The sequence below is a fragment of the Mesoplodon densirostris genome, chromosome 16 (assembly GCF_025265405.1).
Source record: "Mesoplodon densirostris isolate mMesDen1 chromosome 16, mMesDen1 primary haplotype, whole genome shotgun sequence".
Lineage (NCBI taxonomy): Eukaryota > Metazoa > Chordata > Mammalia > Artiodactyla > Ziphiidae > Mesoplodon > Mesoplodon densirostris.
The window spans coordinates 1,542,583-1,561,539 of NC_082676.1; the positions used below are offsets into that span (position 1 = coordinate 1,542,583).

The 18,957-nt window shown below is 46.2% G+C and overlaps 1 protein-coding gene across 3 annotated transcripts; it reads left to right on the forward strand.

Moving 5' to 3' along the window:
- Positions 1 to 815: 815 nt before the first annotated feature.
- TCFL5 (transcription factor like 5) lies at positions 816 to 18,957 on the forward strand. Of its 3 annotated transcripts, none has more exons than XM_060079340.1 (6): positions 816 to 1,465; positions 2,440 to 2,626; positions 2,912 to 3,074; positions 4,821 to 5,067; positions 6,975 to 7,116; positions 18,585 to 18,957. In XM_060079340.1, the coding sequence occupies exons 1-6, from the start codon at positions 816 to 818 to the stop codon at positions 18,702 to 18,704; spliced, it is 1,509 nt and encodes a 502-aa protein (XP_059935323.1). In that variant the 3' UTR covers positions 18,705 to 18,957. The 3 variants fall into 3 exon arrangements, with proteins under 3 accessions (XP_059935323.1, XP_059935324.1, XP_059935326.1); XM_060079341.1 differs by having other exon boundaries at positions 4,824 to 5,067; XM_060079343.1 differs by lacking the exons at positions 2,440 to 2,626; positions 2,912 to 3,074; positions 4,821 to 5,067.

Below are 18,957 nucleotides of genomic sequence, written 5' to 3' on the forward strand. Positions count from 1 at the left end.
TGTGAACACACTACCACTGAAGAGCGCACTTTAAAAGGATGAGCCCACATGGCACGTGCATTCCAGCTCATCAGTGGCCAGTGTCTGTCCAGTGCATTGATTACACGAGCCCTGCCGGTTCTAGGAGGAACCGCGCACCACGTGTATTGATTTACCTGCCTGAGTTTTCACCTCCGTACAGCCTGACTCGTCACACCTGTATTTGGGGCCGCTGTCTCACCTGTCTACTGTTCGGGCTTACTGCAGGCCTCGTGTCCCGAGAAGGGGGGGACCGCAGGGCACCCCGTGGATACGTGGACTCGAGGTGAACCGTTACCTGGAGAGGCGCCTCTTGCATGCGCCCTGATACCCGGCCAGGCCCCGGGCGGCCCCGCAGACACTCGACCCAGGTGTCTGACCCTCGGACACTGGACTCGGGCGTTTGGCCCCTTGGACATTGGGATCCGGGCGGCCCGGCCCTGCGGACACTCGACCCGGGTGGTCTGGCCCCTCAGGCACTGGACTTGGACGGCCTGGCCCCACGCGCCGCTGCCTCGCCGCCCGAACCCCGCGCCCCCGACCTGCGCGCGCAGCTCGGGACGAGGCGCCGCGGCGGGGGCGGGGCGGTTGGTTGGTGTGGCCGGGCCGCGGGGCGGGGCCGCGGGGTGGGGCGGGGCGGTGCCGGGGAGGGGCTGCCGTTGCGGGCGGGCGACGCAGGCGCGCTGCGGCCGGCGGTTTCCGCGCTGCTGCACGCCCGACCCGGCGGTTTCCGCGCCCCTGCACGCCCGACCTGGCCCAGCCGGCCCGCCCGCGCGACCCACGCCGTTGGCGCCGGCATGTCGGGCCCCGAGCAGCCGGAGACGCCGCAGGCGGGCGGGCCGGCGGGCCCCGAGGGCGCGGACGCGGCCGTCGGCGAGGCGGGGCTGAGTTTCACGACCACCGACCTGAGCCTTGTGGAGATGACCGAGGTCGAGTACACGCAGCTGCAGCACATCCTCTACTCGCACATGGAGGCGGTGGCGGCCGACGGCGAGCTCGAGACGCGCCTCAACTCGGCCTTCCTGGCGGCGGCGGCGCCGGGCGCGGCGTCGGGGGACTTCGCTGCGGCCGGGGGCGCGGCGTCGGGGGGCGTGCCGCCCGTGTACCCGGTGCTGTGCCCGCCTGCGCTGGCCGATGGCGGCTTCGCGGGCGCCAACCAGTGCCTGGGCCACATCGACTTCCAGGAGCTGCGCATGATGCTGCTGAGCGAGGCGGGCGCGCCCCCCGCCGCCGAGAAGACGCCGGGCGCCGACGGCCCGGGCGCCGGCGCAACCCGGCCCAAGGCGGCCGACGGCGCCGGCAAGGAGAACGTGGAGGGTGCGCCCGAGGCGCGGGCCAAGTCGGCGGTGCGCGTCCGCCTGGAGGACCGCTTCAACAGCATAGCAGCCGAGTCCTCGCCAGCCCCGCGCGGCGCGGATCCCCCCGAGCCCGGCATGGCGCTCAACAAGTGGGTGCATCCCCCAGGGAGCGGGCCCGGCTGGGTCAGGGTGTAGACCAGGATCCTCTGCAGGGAGGCACTAGCCTGGGTCCGGGTGTAGACCAGGGTCGTGTGCAAAGAAGCACCAGCCTCGGCCTGGATGTAGACCAGGGCTTTTTGCAGAGGCCAGCGGCCTCACTGCAGCTTGCATCTTAACAGGGAGCAGACCTCAGTGGGTCTGGAGGCTGAGCTGAAAGTTTGTGTGCTCTGTGCAAGCACAGCAAGCAGATATTAAGTACACAGCCTGCAGCATTACCCTTGCGGTGTGCACTCTGCGTCTGCATGTGGAAGAGAGATGAGTTGAGATAAGTGCACACATGTTCCTGAGGAACAAAGGTTTTGTCCCCAAATCACCCAGCTAAATGTCAGGAGAGACCTCTGCTTCCCTTTCTGTTGACTCAGGTTGAGGCTGACCTCATCTTGCACAGATGCATCCCCTGGGAGGAAAGACGTCATGTTGTGAGGCTTTGAGTGTAAAATGCCGCTTCATCCTTCAGCCAGACTGCCAGCCCATAAGTGATCTCGCAGCAACAACTATCGGGGAGGAGTAGCCTGTCTGCTAGGGCGTCTCCTCAGCTTTCTCTCTGTCCCCACCCTGTAGTTTTCCCCATTTTGCCCATAGTCGTCAGATTTTGGAGGATGGCCCAAAAAACAGAGATTGGTGTCAGAAGTGTGATGGGAAGGGAGGTGTAACTAAAAGATGACACACAGCTACACCTTCCAATGTGAGGAAGAAAGTTTGAACTTGTCCCCTACAACACTAGCTGATAATTGTTTTGTAGAGATTTCCATGATGGGGGGCATTCATGGTAACAGATTCGAGTTCCTATCTAGAAAATCAAGTGTTAGCCATTAGTGTGTGATAGTTAGTGATTGTGGTGTTTCAGGAAACTTAACCTGCCACATACTCTTCATGTGTTTCTGGGTTTCTTTTGTCTTGGCAGTTTGGTATCTCTTATTCGCCATCCATCCGAATTAATGAACGTTCCTCTTCATCAGCAACAAAACAAATGTACAACATTAGTGAAAAATAAAACTGCTGCTGCAACTACTGCTCTGCAATTTACATACCCGCTGTTTACTGCAAATAGTTGCTCTACTAGTGGAAATTCTAATCTTTCACAAACACAGGTAGAGAAAATGATGTGCGAAGCTTTGCTCTTTTGTATTAAATGGATAAATTGTATTTTAGTTAGGTCCCAAGGATTTTTTTTTTCTTTCCTTGAGCTCGATAACTTTTTAAAATCGAGAGTATTTATGTGGTTCGGGGATATTTAAAAATCCTTAGTGCACCTAAAGTTCTTCAAGTTCATGTGAATAGCTTTGACGTTACTTCTATTAAAGTGCATTTTATTTGTGCGTAGAGAGGAGATTGTCACCTGCTGATAACGTTCCTGTTGCTTCATTTTTTCCCAGAGTTCTAGTAACTCATGTTCTGTACTTGAAGCTACCAAGCATCAGGATATTGGATTGCCGAGAGCATTTTCTTTCTGTTGTCAGCAAGATATTGAATCCACTAAACAGACTTTGGGTAGTAGAAACAAAGCTTTGCCTGAGCAGGTTTGGATTAAATTAGGAGGTAAGCGATAAAACAGAAGCCGGCAGGTGCTTTCTCCTCCTGCTTGATGTCTTTGCCCCCCCCCCTTTTTTTTTGGCCACGGGTCGGGGAGGGGAGAGAGGTGGTTTATAAACAAATGAACGGATCTCGGAAGCCTGCTTGCATCTTAGGAATCCTTCCGTGCCTCCGCCCAGTCACCTCACTTTGAACATCCTTGCGAATTTGGAACATCACGTTTATAGTTGGCCTGGAAACGTTGAGTTTAGGGGCTGCTTTTTCTTAACAGTAACCTCCTTAAACAGAAAAATGATAGACTTAGGTACATCTTCGTTACCTTCAAGTTACCGACAGCGCTTGTAGGGTTTTTTTTTTTTTTCTCTTATTTCATACTTCATGAGTGAGGCAGGAGTCTGAAATCCGCTCAGAGCTTTAGGGGGCGATCTGCAGATGGGCAAAGGATTGAGTTGGGAGCAAGAGGCCATAAGGTGATACAGAAAGTTTTAGGAAGGAAGAAACTTCTGAAGGCAAACTTTGCTTACCCCTGACGTTAACCCTCAATCCGTTTTTCCTGGAAAACATTCTTTTTCTAGTTATCCAACAATAACACGGCTTACACTCAGCTTTTCAAGAGCTGATAAAGACAGGGTAGGGATGGAGCTCTCCTCCCTTCCCCCACGCCAGTGATTAATTTTCCATTGTTCTTATGACATTGCTCGTGAAGGTATCTGTTAGCATTTGTAAGGTATAAAGATTAATATTAAAATAGTCCCTGTACTGACCACTCAGCTGAAGAACCAAAATATTACCAACACTTGTGAATTCCTCTCTATGTCTTTTGAAAAGTTATCACCATTCTGAAATGTGTGTTAAGTGATTCTTTCACTGTAGAGGGTTTGGCTTTGTACGGTACCTCGGGACTGCACATCACCACAGGTACTTATTAGACGCCTGCTGTGCTTTGATAGGAATTCGACGTTATTTCTGTAGCACAGGTCAAAGCTATGCTGTGCTTACTCCTTTTGTGGGGGGATCTCACCTGTAAGGTGAGGGCAGGTTTAACCCTAAAGCATTTAGGGTTTGTCCTCTTCTGAGCAGTGCAGTTAGAACATCAGACGTCATATTAGAATAAGTGCATATTAAGAAAATCTTTTGGAGAAAATATTTCTAGGTTTGTTTCTTTTTTCCCATTCTGAATATCAGAAAAATCAAACAACTTCTTAGTTTTTTTATTCATAGATGACAGTTAAAATGCCTGTTGATTTAAAAGGGGGACTTTTGACTGTATTGCTGTATAAGCTGTATTGATTACATAATACCTGGGGTGTTCTGTTTTGTTTTGTTTTTGCGGTATGTGGGCCTCTCACTGTTGTGGCCTCTCCTGTTGTGGAGCACAGGCTCGGGACGCGCAGGCTCAGCGGCCATGGCTCACGGGCCCAGCCGCTCTGCGGCATGTGGGATCTTCCCGGCCCGGGGCACGAACCCGTGTCCCCTGCATCGGCAGGCGGACTCTCAACCACTGCGCCACCAGGGAAGCCCTCTGGGGTGTTTTAATTTAGTTTATGTTCAGTTTTATAGTTTGAAACCTGGAGCCTTGTGCCGGCTGTTTCTATGGAATTTTGGAGTGCTTCCTGTTTGGTTCTCTGTGCTCCTTACCCATTCATGTTTATATCTTGGATCGAAAATACCAAAAAATATATTCAGCATTCACGAGGGTAAGGTTAGAAGAACAAACAAACTAAAATACCACTTTTTCCTTCTTTTGCAAAGAAGAAGCGCTATGTAAACAAGCAATAAATAAGAGGAGTCGGAGTAGGATACATCAGTTGGACACAAACCTAGAACGAAGAACCCTGGGAGAGCTCCAGAATGTGGGTGGAGGCTCCACAGCAGCGCAGGGTGCTTGGCCGTCGGTGGAGTCGCCCCAGGCCGCCCTCGGGGAGCAGAGGCAGAGCGGGCCCCCGCGGGGCAAGTCCCAGCGCAGGGAGAGGCACAACCGCATGGAAAGAGATAGAAGGTAATGCGTGCTGTTGGTGGTGTACAGTTGTCCTCGACGCCACGCTGACGACAGTCAGTGCTGGTAACAGGCACCTGTTTGTAGAAAACAAGGGTGTAGCCATTTCTGTGTTCAAGGGAGGGAAAGCTGGCAAGCGTCAATGGTCACCTTGCTTTGCTAGGTGGATGGGGGTACCCAAGACCACCCCCAGGTTTGATGATTCATTAGGAGGACTCATGGCTTTGATTTATTTTGGACAAAGAACCCAGCAAAGTCAGCAGAGGCGCATGGGGAGAGGTCTAGGGGCCCCAGACGCCAGCTCCCCAGAACACCTCTCAGTGGAGCCACTCAAGATGCCTGTCACCCCCTAGCACGGGTGACATGTTCCCGGACAGCAAAGCTCCTTAGAGACTCGGGGCCCTGGATCCTACTGGGGGCTGGTCGTGAGGGGCATTCCCTACCTGGCACGCGGCCAAATCCCAGATGCCCAGAAGGAAAGCTGGTGTTTAGCAGAAGCCAGTGACCAGTGGTGGTGGGAACCCCCCCCGAAATCTAAGTTCCCAGGTGCTGGCCGGGGCCACCTTCCTGGGAGGGAGTCTGCCTGCACGCTGGGTTACTCAGTTTTGCTTGGTTCTTTTAAGGATATTGAAGAAGGAGGAAGTTACAGCTTATGTAAGTTGTTTTATCCGTGGATTTTATTTGTGCTGTTCTGTGTAGAAGCAAAAGGTGGTTAATTTTTCTGTTATAGCTGGGTACGGGATGATTCCCTAACATACAGTTAATTAACTTAGTCATTTATTGAGTACTTTGTACCAGTTTCTGTTTTAGGCTAAGGAAATAGAGCACTGAGCAAGACAGATATTCATCTCTGAACCTACAGTGTTGAGCAGTGGAAATTTATTTATTTAAAGGGATATATTAAAGCTAGGCAGCTAGATCCCTTTCCTAAGGGTGTGTCCGCACATACACACCAAGTAATGGGCATCACTGAACTCACCGTGAATCATAATGGGCATTGTTTATATTTATTTAATAAACATTTCCTGAGCACCTACCATCTGAAAAAAAGCCTTATACGTACTACGTGTTGACGGTAAAAATTTTAATTCTTACTCTGCCATTTCCTAGTTTAACAACTTCCTACGCATTCTTTACCTCTCCACCTGAGTCTCTCGTCTATAAAATAGGAATATTGCCTACTGCGTAGATGGGACACAAGAATTAAGCAAGCTGAAATGTAGTGTCTGTCCCAGTACCTGCAGTTACAGAGCATCTAGTGAATTCCTGCTGTTGTTACCTTACAAAGTTGCTCTAAAGTTCTGAGCATACAGGTGGGGAAATAGAAAAAAGGGCCGTATTATCTGAACGTAATACGTAAAAGTTAAAGATGGTCTAAGACTCCAGTTGTGATGTAAATCATCCCTAAGAAGACTGGGTTTGGGGATATTAACAGGCTGGTAGTCTGTGGTCCTTTATGAACCGGGGCCCCTTGGAGAATCAAAGCTGTGAATCCTAGCTTCTGTGACTTCCTTGGCACCTGGAGGGCAGGTGAGTGAAAGAATGTCCTGCCCAGAAGAAACACACACACAATTTTGCTTCCAGTTTCAGGGGGTTTGGTTCCATCCTTGGTCCAGAGACTTGGACCTGGTCCTTACTCCTGGCCCAGGAGAAGTAAACAGGAAGCTTTCCAGGGAGCGCGACTGGGCTTAGTGGGCCGCTGAGGTGGGGCTGGCCGCCGTGGAGGGGGCGCTGGCCGCTGTGGAGGGGGGGCTGGCCGCCGTGGAGGGGAGCCCCGAGGTGAGGGCCTGCCCTTCCTACGCTCCCAGTGGCCAGGCCGCGAGCTGGTTCCTCAAGACACACAGACACCTGCTTTCTTCCTTTGTTCTGCTTCAGCTTCTCTATGTGATTCCTTTGGCTTTTGACTGTAGGCGCAGAATCCGCATTTGCTGTGATGAGTTGAATCTTTTAGTCCCGTTCTGCAACGCTGAGACCGATAAGGCCACGACTCTGCAGTGGACCACAGCGTTCCTGAAATATATTCAGGAAACACATGGAGATTCTCTTAAAAAGGTTAGTATCTAGGCCAGGAGATTTTCACAGTCCTGTAAATGTATCAGTGTTGTTATGTATCCTTTTTCCTCTAAGATGTCCCAAACTGTCCTTTGTTTCCTGGAACCAAATGTCAGATGCTGAGTCCAGTGTGAATAATGCCCAGCGCATCACTTATCCAGGTACTAACCACAGCCTGGATTGGTGGTCAGCTAGCAGTTAGGCACCTGCTCTGTGCAGTGGATTGTTTGGGGGCTTAAAGGGGTTTCAGAGACCTGCCTGTAGGATATGATTTTTTTCCCCCCTCAGAAGATATTGTGAAAGGGAGAAAGCCCAAATAGGAAAAAAAAGAGGCAATTAAATGTCAAATAAATAATCTGGATTTCAAACGTGTTCAGAAGGCAGAGAAGAGAAACACTGCGGCCTGGGGGATCGGGGAGGACTTGGGGGCTCAAGCATCTCAGTTCCTTAGGACAGCCAGCTCGACCTTGACCCTGTCTGTCTGGGCCGAGGAGCCGTTGATTCCTTGCAAGCCAGCTGGGCTCCCGGTGGGAGCGGATGCTGGGTGTGAGTGAGGGTCCCACCTGCCCCCTCCTTGGGAGTTCAGATGAGAGAACATTCCCTGCATTGGCTTCTGTGCTCTGCCTTGGGGGGACCTTGGGTCCAGGTGCCGGCCTCAGCACTCTGGGGATTGGGGTGCATGGGATGAGGCCTTAGTGAGGAGCGTCCGGGTTTTGCTGCTGGTCCCGGCTGTCGTGTAGTCGCTGCCGTTGACGGCAGCACGAATCTGTTTAGAGAACCGAGCTGAGGTTGGCGCTGTAAACGTGGAACCTTTTGCAAAAGAGCCTTCCGTATCTAGATCCTGGGGGAGCAGCCGGCCGAGCGCCCCAGGCCGCCTGGAGTGAGGCCCTTCGGGCTCAGTGCTAAGAGTTTGTCTTCTCCGCTTCCCTTTTCTGTGCCCATGTGCATTTCCATCTTGTGTGTTTCGTAATTTCAGTCAAGTTCCTTATTTTCCTTGTATATTTAGTTGCCTTTGAAAGCGATCCCTGTGTCCAGTTTGTGCTGATGGATCATTTCTGGTGATTTATAGTGTGGTTACTCTTTAACATTATTTTTTAGCGATAGACTTGGTTTATTGTCATAAAATAAAGCTTTTATATTTAAAAAAATGATTTAATGGTTGGCTGTGTGTACCTAATAGTGGTAAATTATTATTTATATGATTCATTCAAATATGATGAAGGTGTTTACAACAATTAAAAAACTTAACTGTTACTATCTATACTCAAAGATTAAATAGGTTAAAAACTTCCAGACATTAATTTTTATGTGTATTAGGCTTCCTGAATATTTCTGAAATTTAGTTACATTGAATTTGTAGATTGTTTCTGGGTCAGATTACAAGACCCATCAAGAAACAGGCTGAAGTGACCTCAGTAGCAATTTGGGGGGAATTAGAATGTAGGTAGCTTAAACCCTTGTGTCCTTTCTGTTTCCTTAGTGACTTTCCCCCTCTTACTTGCATGAACATTTTGAAAGATATGATACACAAAAGTCTTCAGTGATTTTCCTAAATTATTTCAGTACACATCTCATCCCACAGGTCTGTTCCGACTCTAACCAGGCTTCTGTCCCAGGCACTGGGGGCACCTTGAATAAGACAGAGACCCCGTGGGCTGGAGGGAAGCGGCTAACAGGTCGAGGGTGAATGGACCACTTCCATCCCGGTGTGGGGTCTGGTTGACATGCTGCAAAGATGGCTCTCCCTGCTGCGCAGCAGGGAGACTGGACTCCAGGAGGAGAGGTTGGGGGTGGGCAGGAGTGGAGATATCAGACCTGGTCAGAGGCCGCAGCCGCTCTGCTGAGACTGGCCAGGGCCCGCAGTGCTGGATGTAGGGCTGCTGGGCAGAGGAATTGGGGACCACGGTGGGGCATCTGGCTGGAGCAGCTGGGCGGGTGGTGCTGTTTCCTGAGATGGGAAGACGTGTGGAGCAGCAGGATGGGGTGGGGCGGAATCCACATTCTGTGTCCGACGGGCTAGGTTTTCGGTGCCCAGGAGGTGTCAGGTGGAGAAGTTGAGAAGGTAAACGAGTCTGCAAGCAGGTGGTTCCCTTTGTTTTGTTTTTCTAATGAGCATAGAGTTCACTGAACACCTGCCCTCCCCACACCTAGTCTGAGCCGTCAACATTTACCATGTTTAACACACACGTGCACGCGCACAGCACAATTTGAAAGACAGTGACAGATGTCATGACCCTTCACCTCTAAATATTTACGCCTGAGTCTCCCACGTAACGCCAGTGCCGTTTTCACGCCTCATAAGGTCGATAGTCATTCTCTTATACCATCTACTACCCAGTCCATATTCCCATGTCCCCCAGATGTTCTAAAGGAGACTTTTATGGCTGCGTTTTTTTCCAAACCAGCACCCAGCCATGCTTCTGGGTTGCATTCAGTGACATTTTTCTGTCTCTAAGCTATAGCAGTCCTCCCTACCCCACAGTTTCTATTACAGCACTGAGATTTTGAAGAGATCGGGCCAGACAGGTGCCTGTAGAACCCTGGATTTAGATGATTCGTTGTATTTATTTATGGTAATTAAAATTTTTTATATAATTTTAAACTTGCAGGAAAATTCCAAGATGAGTGCTCAGAGCTCCTTGTGTGCCCATCCAGGTTTACCCAGAACCCCTAGTTGTTCACATTTTGCCCCATTTGTTCTGTCTCTCGCAGCCTAAACCATTTGACGGTAAACTGTGGGCACCATGCCCCTTGATACCCAGACACTTCAGTCTGTGATAAAGACAGTTAAAGAATATTACATTATCTTACATAACCAGAATGCAATGGCCAAAATCAGGACACTTAACATTGGTGTAATACTCTTATCTAATTCAGATTTTGCCTCTTGTCCCAATAACATCCTCTACACCATTTTCCCCCGTCCAGCCCCACTCCAGGATCACTGGTGACACAGTTGTTGTGAGGTGACATTTTGGGGCCATGACCTTGAACCCTAGCCAGGCTCCGGGGCTGTGGGGCAGTCTCTCACTCTGTGCTCCCCTCTCCTCTGTCCTGTCACCATCACAGTCATTGGGCAGGAAGGTGGCACTGCCCCCCTGCTTTGTCTTCCCTCCTCCACCTGAAGTTGGGCTGGGGGCCGCCCTGCACCCACTTGTCCTTGCGCAGCAGCCCCAGTTATCAGGTGCAGCTGTACTGTTACTTCTCCCTTTCCTGTGCAGTAGGAACTCTGTCCTCTTTATTTTAAATTTATTTTATTGAAGTCTAGTTGATTTACAATGTTGTGTTAATTTCTGCTGTAGAGCCAAGTGACTCAGTTGTACATATATATATATAGACACACGTATATATATATATACATACATTCTTTTTCATATTCTTTTCCGTTATGGTTTATCACAGGATACTGAATATAGTTCCCTGTGCTATACAGGGAACTGTAACCCTATATAGGGTTAGGACCTTGCTTATCCATCCTATATATAATAGTTTGCATCTGCTAACCCCAAGCTCCCACTCCATCAATCCCCCACCCCCACCCCCTTGGCAACCACCAGTCTGTTCTCTATGTCTGTGAGTCTGTTTCTGTTTTGTAGATAAGAGTGTTCTTTGTAAGAACAGCATTTTATCTATTTCTCACATTTATTTATCGCATTCTGATCAGTGAAGATGGCAGTTTTTAGAAACTTGTTGAGACTTCCATTGTGACCTCTTATGTGGTCAATTTTTTAAAATTCTGTGTTTATTTGGAAAGGACGTGCATTCTCTGGCGAATTCTGTTTGTTTATTAGGTTGAGGTTACGAATTGTGGTTCAGGCCTTTCCTGTCCTCTCTTGTCTGTCAGACCTGTTGTTCTCAGAGCCCCCGTGGCATCTCCCACCGTGACTGGCCTTGTCCCATCTCTGTGGGGCTCTCAGCGTGGCTGAGTGTCGGGGGCACACCCTCCCACCTGGGCCCCGAGGTTTGTCACCCCTCTTGGTTTCATTAACCCTTTTCCTTTAATTCTCTCATCTCTCTGTACAGATGACACCAGTTTTCCTCCTCTTCCTAACTTCCTGGTATAATTTCTTGACATGTAATTGGAACAATCTTTCTTTTTCCTACTAAAAATAGTTTTTATCACTGACCTTCTCCTATTTACAAATTTAATGTGAATAGCCGACTTTGACCAGACGTCATCTCAAGGTGTCTGATGAGTTGTAAAAATCCCTTAAAACTCAGCTATTTCACTTAAGTTTCATTGAAATAGACGCTAATTGAGAGAGCAGAGTAACAGTTAGTAGCTTACCTTTGACGCAGTCAAGGGCGGGAGGTGTCCACTTGTCTCCCTCTTTCACGGTCACCCCAAGTTCCCATGAACTGAGTCCCAGGGACCTCGTGAGAGTCTAGATTGAGCTACACCTTAACCCCACTGCTGGCAGAACTACTCAAAATAAAGACGGGTGCCCAGGGCTATCCTCCTCATTTTATGACGATTGTTTAGAAAAATCTCTTGAAGTACTTTCTTACGTCTGAGAGATGATTATTTTCTTCCTTCTGATTTCTATTTAGGTATTCTCAAAGGTAAATTCTACCTTCTCAAATATAGGCAAATATTTTATAGTTGGGCTTTGGGTGTCAGAATATAGAAACCAATATATCAAACCATGGTTCATCTTACATTGCATTAAGACCCGTTGAAAATCTTTTAAATTTTGGGAAGGAAATTAGAATGTATTTATGTGCAAGTATAGCTTCTGAGCATAGACAGTTGTTGCAAATGGCAGATGGCCTTGGTTGGGATGCCACTTAGCGTGTGGACAGGTGGAGTGCTCCAGCCGTTCCAGATGACTCAGAAGTCAGCGCAGTGGCAGCAGAGAGAGCGCTTATACTTCCCTTCCTGGACACAAATTAAATGTAAACCTATTATAGTCCAGCCACAAAGAGAAAGCACAATTCAAAAATGGGCAAAGGACTTGAATAGACATTTCTCCACAGAAGATAAGCACGTGGCCAATAAGCACATGAAAAGATGCTCAACATCACTAATGATCAGGGAAATGCAAATCAAAAGCACTTTAATGGATGTGAGATGGCAGTTCACACCCATTGGCTGTGGCTCTTATAAAAGAAAATAACAAGTGTTGGTGAGGATGTGGAGAAATTGCAGCCCTCGGGATTGCTGGTGGGAATGTAAAATGGTGCAGCTGGTGGTTCCTCAAAAAGTTAAACATAGAATTACCATATGATCCAAAAGAATAGAAATTACCCAGAAGAATAGAAAGCAGGGACTGAAACAGATATTAGTATACCAGTGTTCATAGCCGCATTATTCACAGTCACCAAAAGGTGGAAACAATCCAAGTGGTGGAAACAATCCAATCAACAGATGAATGGATAAGCAGAATGTCTGTACAGCCAATGGATTACTATTCAGCCATGAAAAGGAATGAAGTTCTGACACGTGCCTCACAATATGGATGGACCTCCAGAACAGGATGCTGACCGGGAAAAGGCAGACACCAAAAGACAAATAGTGTATGATTCCACTTACATGAAGTACCTAGAGTCATCAGATTCATAAAGTCAAAAAGTAGAATGGGGCTTCCCTGGTGGCGCAGTGGTTGAGAGTCCGCCTGCCGATGCAGGGGACATGGGTTCGTGCCCCGGACCGGGAAGATCCCACATGCCGCGGAGCGGCTGGGCCCGTGAGCCATGGCAGCTGAGCCTGCGCGTCTGGAGCCTGTGCTCCACAACGGGAGAGGCCACAACAGTGAGAGGCCCACGTACCACAAAAAAAAAAAAAAAAAGTAGAATGACGGGTGCCAGAGACTGGGGGAGGTGGATGGAGGGTACATGTTTAACAGGGACAGAGTTTCAGTTTGGGGAAATGAGAAAGTGCTGCAAATAGATAACGGTGATGTTTACACAACATTGTGAATGTACTTAAGCCACTGAATTGTACACTTACAAATGGTAAAAAATGTCAAATTTTATGTTATATATATTTTACCACAATAAAAACATAAACTTAGACTTAATTGTGTAAGAATGCTATGCTTTAAAAAAAAAACTTACAGAAATGTATACATGCACAAAAACAGAGAGACTAGAATAATGAACTCCCGTGTCCAATAACTCAGCTTCAGGCATAACTTTGTTTCACCTGTACATCCCCATCCTCCCACCATCACTGAATTATTTTAAAGCATTTCCAGATGTCATATCATTTTCATTCACAAATGTATCTCTAAAAAGAAAAGGGCTGTTTAAAAGCACAACCACGTTGTCATCATCTTCTTTAATCTCCATCCCTGTCCAGATTTCTCTGATTGGCTCACAACTGTCTTTTTACTGTTGACTTACTTAAATCAGTATCCAAACACTGCATTTGGTTCATAGCTCTTAAATACCTTTTAATCTGTTATGGCTCCCCTTTCCTATTTTCCTTGCTGTTTGTTTATTGATGAGGCTGAATGTTACTGAACCAAATTTGGGTCCACTTGCCTGTGCGCAGTAAAGCCAATTTGCTGACACCAGTTGCGGTGAAAAAAAGTTCAGCGTTTATTGCAGGTGCCAAACAAGGAGTCTGGGCAGCTAATGCTCAAAAGATCTGAACTTTCTTGTTTGGCACCCACAATAAAAGCTGCACTTTCTTTCACTGCAACCCAGTGTCAGTAGATTGGCCTTACTGTGCGCGGGTGAGTGGACCCAAATTCAGTTCAGTAACAATTTTTGGTGACCCAAATGGGGTTTCCAGCCCATCTGGGGTGCCAAAAATTGTTACCAAGCTGAACTTGGGTCCGCTTGCCCACGCACAGTATTACATGTCATGATTAGTTATACTCTGGGACAACTTCAGCAGAGAATTTTTTTCCATATAATGTTTTCTGTGTAATTTAATATACTACATAATCTTCATTAGTTTAATATTTCTCTCTGAGTTGCCTCAGGAGCCCTTTGGAAAACTCAAAGTCAGCTAGAGAAGGAAACTTAAAACCTGTTGTCAAAAGCAGCTCAATATTCCAGGAAAATTTTGCTCTCTTAACAGAGAGAGAAAACCACTTCCAGTCTTGCACCAGCTTGCTTTTAATAGCAAAGTTCATTTAGTTAATTAAATTCACTCTAATATGAGCCAATCTTGACCCCATGCAAAACTCTTTCCTTAAGCTTCCTTTTCTACAAACCTTTCATCACTTTCTGTATCTATATTAGTTTGTCCATTATTTTTTCCCTATCCAGGAACAACCAGCTCTGGGACAAAATTATTCTCCCTTTTTTCCCTTAACAAAAATATTTCCGTTCTTTATACCTTCTCTCACTGACAATGTATATCCTACTTTCTTTACACACTGAAATGGTTCCCTTATTACTTTTAGTAGTTTAATTACACATGTATTACAATTTTTAACCCTTAGAAACTTTAATCTCCACTGAAAACCAAGAAGCAAGTAATTGGACTTTTCTTTATATCAGCAATGTTTTGATTGGCAAACTGATGAACACACCTCTAAAAGCATATGTTTTCCTATAGCACAGCTTTTCTCTTTAATGTGTTTTAAGACGTGTGTCTAATAAACCCAAACATCTTTAGTTGTTTTTCTCTCTCATAAGAAGACAGGCGGTGAACTTAGACTTGTCTAGTGATCAGTGTTAATGCTCAGGAGGTCTGAGCTCCTTGTTTGGCACCTGCAGTGAACGCTGCACTATCCTTCACCACAGCCTGGTGTCAGTAGATTGTCTTTACTGTGTGTGGGCGAGTGGACCTGATTTGGTTTAGTGACAGTTTTGGTGACTGAGATGGATCCTGTTCAGCAGCTGCCTGAGCACCTTTGTCTCAGGGGCAGCCCCAAGACCTTGCCACCAACCAGCCATCCTTGGCCCACAGCACTTTTGATTTTTGTGGTAAAAGAAACAAGGCACTCACATTGGCAGGTTGAGATGTCTTTGGTAAGTAATGGAACTCACGTGTGGTGACACCAGAGTATTCTTCCCTATCACATTGACTTCTATAGCAGAATATTGCTTGGGATTTTCCCTTTTGGACTAAGGCTTGGTCATTTGGCTTTTTTTAAAAAATAAGTTTATTTATTTTTGGCTGCATTGGGTCTTCATTGCTGCATGTGGCTTTCTCTAATTGCGGCGAGCGGGGGCTGCTCTTTGTTGTGGTGCGCGAGCTTCTCATTGCAGTGCCTTCTCGTTGCGGAGCTCGGGCTCTAGGCACGTGGGCTTCAGTAGTTGTGGCATGCGGGCTCAGTAGTTGTGGCTCGAGGGCTCGAGAGCGCAGGCTCAGTAGTTGTGGCACATGGGCTTAGCTGCTCCACAGCCTGTGGGATCTTCCCAGACCAGGGCTCGAACCCGTGTCCCTTGTATTGGCAGGCGGATTCTTAACCATTGCACCACCAGGGAAGCCTGGTGATTTGGCTTTGTCTCTGATGGGGCATTGGTTGGGAATATCCCTTTTTGGGACTGGGGAACTCTGACCCTGAGAGACTATTTTCCATTGCGTTGGTTTGTTGGTTTGCTTGATATTTGACAACAGTGGCCATGAATAATTAAGAAATGAGTGATCAGAGCTCTGTTCCGTCTTGTAGTCTAGGGTGTATTTTACCAAACTGATAAATGTTCAGCTATGCTCCTATAAAAAGAAAAATGTTTTTTCTAACACCACATGGCCACAACTTTCTTCAGACTCTGGAGAAAATTGGTTAAGATGAAACTCTTTTGAAATTCCAAACCTGGTTCTTTTTTGCATATGCAGTTGGAGAAAGCTGGCTTAAATATTTTCTCAGAATTCTGACCCTCAGAGAACAAAAATATTACTAGGAGAAAGCTTGAAGCCATCACTCTTATCATGTCCTTGAAATACAAACACAACCCACATTGCCTGAGACTTCAGCCTGGGTTAATAAGTAGAACTTCAAATCAAAAGGCAAAAAGGGGAAAGAGCCTTTTTAAACTCAAGTAGGTAAATTTAACTTGTTCCAACTGTTACAAAGTTTTACATTTGCTGGGTGAGTTGCCATGACAGGTGAGGTCATGATTTCCTATCTTTTCATTTGCATTTTGTTTGATATTAAAACAAGAACCCTCATTTGGGAACTTGAGGGAATTGTTGGACTTCACTCTTTGTTTTTGTCCCGCAGGAATTAGATTTTGTTCTTCGTGTGTGTGTGTGTGTGTGTGCATGTGTGTGTGTGTGCATGTGTGTGTGTGTGCATTTGTCTTGTGTGTAAGTGTGCTGGTATGGCAAACTCAAGCTTATTTCCCGAATGCAGCCCTTTGGGATGCATTCTCCAGAACTGGACCACTTTCAGTCACAAACAAATAAAACATAAAAAAAATGATTTTCCTTTGTAACATGGCCTGGCCATAATACTCCATAGATTCAGGAAAAAAGTGGCCTGTTAATGGATCCTTAAATTATGCTACTATTATGCAGTTAGGGCTGTTTTACAATAGAGAGGGAAAATGGGATAAAATTTATAAGCTAATACGTTTTGTATTGAAATATAAGCTATGAGATCTCTGGATGGATGGATGGATGTCTTTATATAATATTGTCATAAGTAATAAAATAGAAACAAATGGGATAAAAGCTTTCAGGTGGACTCTTTAGGAATAATCGTGTATTAGTTTTTCCAGATTTTTGGTAACTTGAAACTTTAGTTTTGCTAAATTAAGTTATATGATGGAAATTCATTAAAGGTCTAAGTCATTTTTCATTAAGATAAAATACTGGAACATTGATTGGTAGAGAAGTCTAAGTTTACCTTCTCTTGTCTTCTTATGAGAGAGAAAATAAACTAAAGATGTTTGGGCTTATTAGATACATGTCTTGTACCACATTAAAGAGAAAAAATGTACTGTAGGAAAATGTATGCTTCTAGAGGTTATAGAATGTGTTCATAAGTTTGCCAATCAAAACATGCTGATATAAAGAACAGTTCAATTACTTTATTCTTGGTTTTCAATAGAGATTAAAGTTTTTAAGGATTAAAAATTATAATACATATGTACTTAAGTTACTAAAAGTAATAAGGGAAGAATTTCAGTGTGTAAAGGAAGTGGGATAGGTGTTTCCCCAGCGGTCCAGTGGTTAAGACTCCGTACTTCCACTGCAGGGGGCAAGGGTTTGATCCCTGGTCAGGGAACTAAGATCCCGCATGTCGTGTGGTATAGCCAAAAAAGAATGGAAATATCTTTGTTAAGGGAAAAAAGGGAGAATAATTTTGTCCCAGAGCTGGTTGTTTCTGGATAGGGAAAAAATAAGGGACAAACTAATATGGATACAGAAAGTGATGGGAGGTTTGTGGAAAAGGAAGCTTAAGGAAAGAGTTTTGCATGGGGTCAAGATTGGCTCATATTAGAGTGAATTTAATTAACTAAATGAACTTTGCTATTAAAAGCAAGCTGGTGCAAGACTGGAAGTGGTTTTCTCTCTCTGTTAAGAGAGCAAAATTTTCCTGGAATATTGAGCTGCTTTTGACAACAGGTTTTAAGTTTCCTTCTCTAGCTGACTTTGAGTTTTCCAAAGGGCTCCTGAGGCATCTCAGAGAGAAATATTAAACTAATGAAGATTATGTAGTATATTAAATTACACAAAAAACATTATATGGAAAAAAATTCTCTGCTGAAGTTGTCCCAGAGTATAACTAACTAATCATGACATGTAATGCTGCACGTGGGCAAGCGGACCCAAGCTGGGTTCAGTAACATGAATACTGCGTCCTGCAGGACATCCCACCTTCTGCATCTTGCAGACCCGTGTCTTTTGTTTCCTGGAGGCCGATGAGCTTCGGGTTGTCTGCTTGCACCTGCCTTCTCTTTTTGTGAGCTTGAGACTGACTCAGCCATTAAAATTGAGGCCTTTTACAAAGTGTTTAGAGGCATAGTGTCATGAACTTGACCCGCGGCCAGCAGGGTGCTGGGGAGTTAGCTCTTGGTCTGGCCCCGTTGCCATGCCTAGCACTGAGCACTCAGTGGGGTGGGGGCGGGGGACAGCAAATGCCCATGGCGGGAGGGGTGTGTCATGGTACAGAGTGTCTGTGTGGGGTGGTGGAAAGTTCTGGAAATGGATGGTGGTGATGGTTGCACAGGAGTGTGAACATACTTAATGCCACTGAATTGCAAACTTACAAGTGGTTAAAATGGTAAAGTTTATGTCTGTGTTACCACAGTGAAAATAACAAAAAAATATGGCTGCTTTTTAAAAAAATATCAGAAGGGTTTACAGTATGGTCAGGCATTTTGAAAATCTATTGGAAAACTAAATAAAAATACATGTAAAGGTAACTATTTGAGACAAATGTTTGAATCCCCATTTTTATCATCTGTATCCCCTTACAGGATGTGACACGTTTGTGAGTGACACCTTAACTATATATTTTGAAGTAGTTTAGCTCTTAATTTCAACCATTTGTGTTTTTGAAGATAGCAGTTTTCAAGTCTGTGCATATTGTACGTTAATGGTCATTTCTCAACTTTAGGAATTTGAGAGTGTATTTTGCGGAAAAACTGGCAGAAGGCTAAAGTTGACCAGACCAGACTCCTTGGTGACGTGTCCCACACAGGAGAGTCAGAGTAGCCCAGCTATGGAGATCAAGTGACTGGATGTGAACACTGATGCCTGGGAAGTAATCGGCTGTTCCTTCATGACCCATAAACATATCCTAGGACCCTGGAACTCAGCTCTGATAGTCTAACTCTAAAGGGACATGATTCAACTGATGGGACTCCAGTGGGGACTTTGAAAGCACATTTTGTAAAAATATTTATCTAAAACAAAATGCTTACTGATTAATGTCCTCTTAGACCATTTGGGGATGAAGACATCTTGACAATTAGTAAGTAATTTTTCAA

Coding starts and splice junctions, on each gene's coding strand:
- TCFL5 (XM_060079340.1), top strand. CDS start 816: ATGTCGGGCCCCGAGCAGCCGGAGACGCCGCAGGCGGGCGGGCCGGCG. Junction 2,627..2,911: donor CTAATCTTTCACAAACACAG/GTAGAGAAAATG, acceptor ATTTTTTCCCAG/AGTTCTAGTAACTCATGTTC. Junction 7,117..18,584: donor ATGGAGATTCTCTTAAAAAG/GTTAGTATCTAG, acceptor TCTCAACTTTAG/GAATTTGAGAGTGTATTTTG.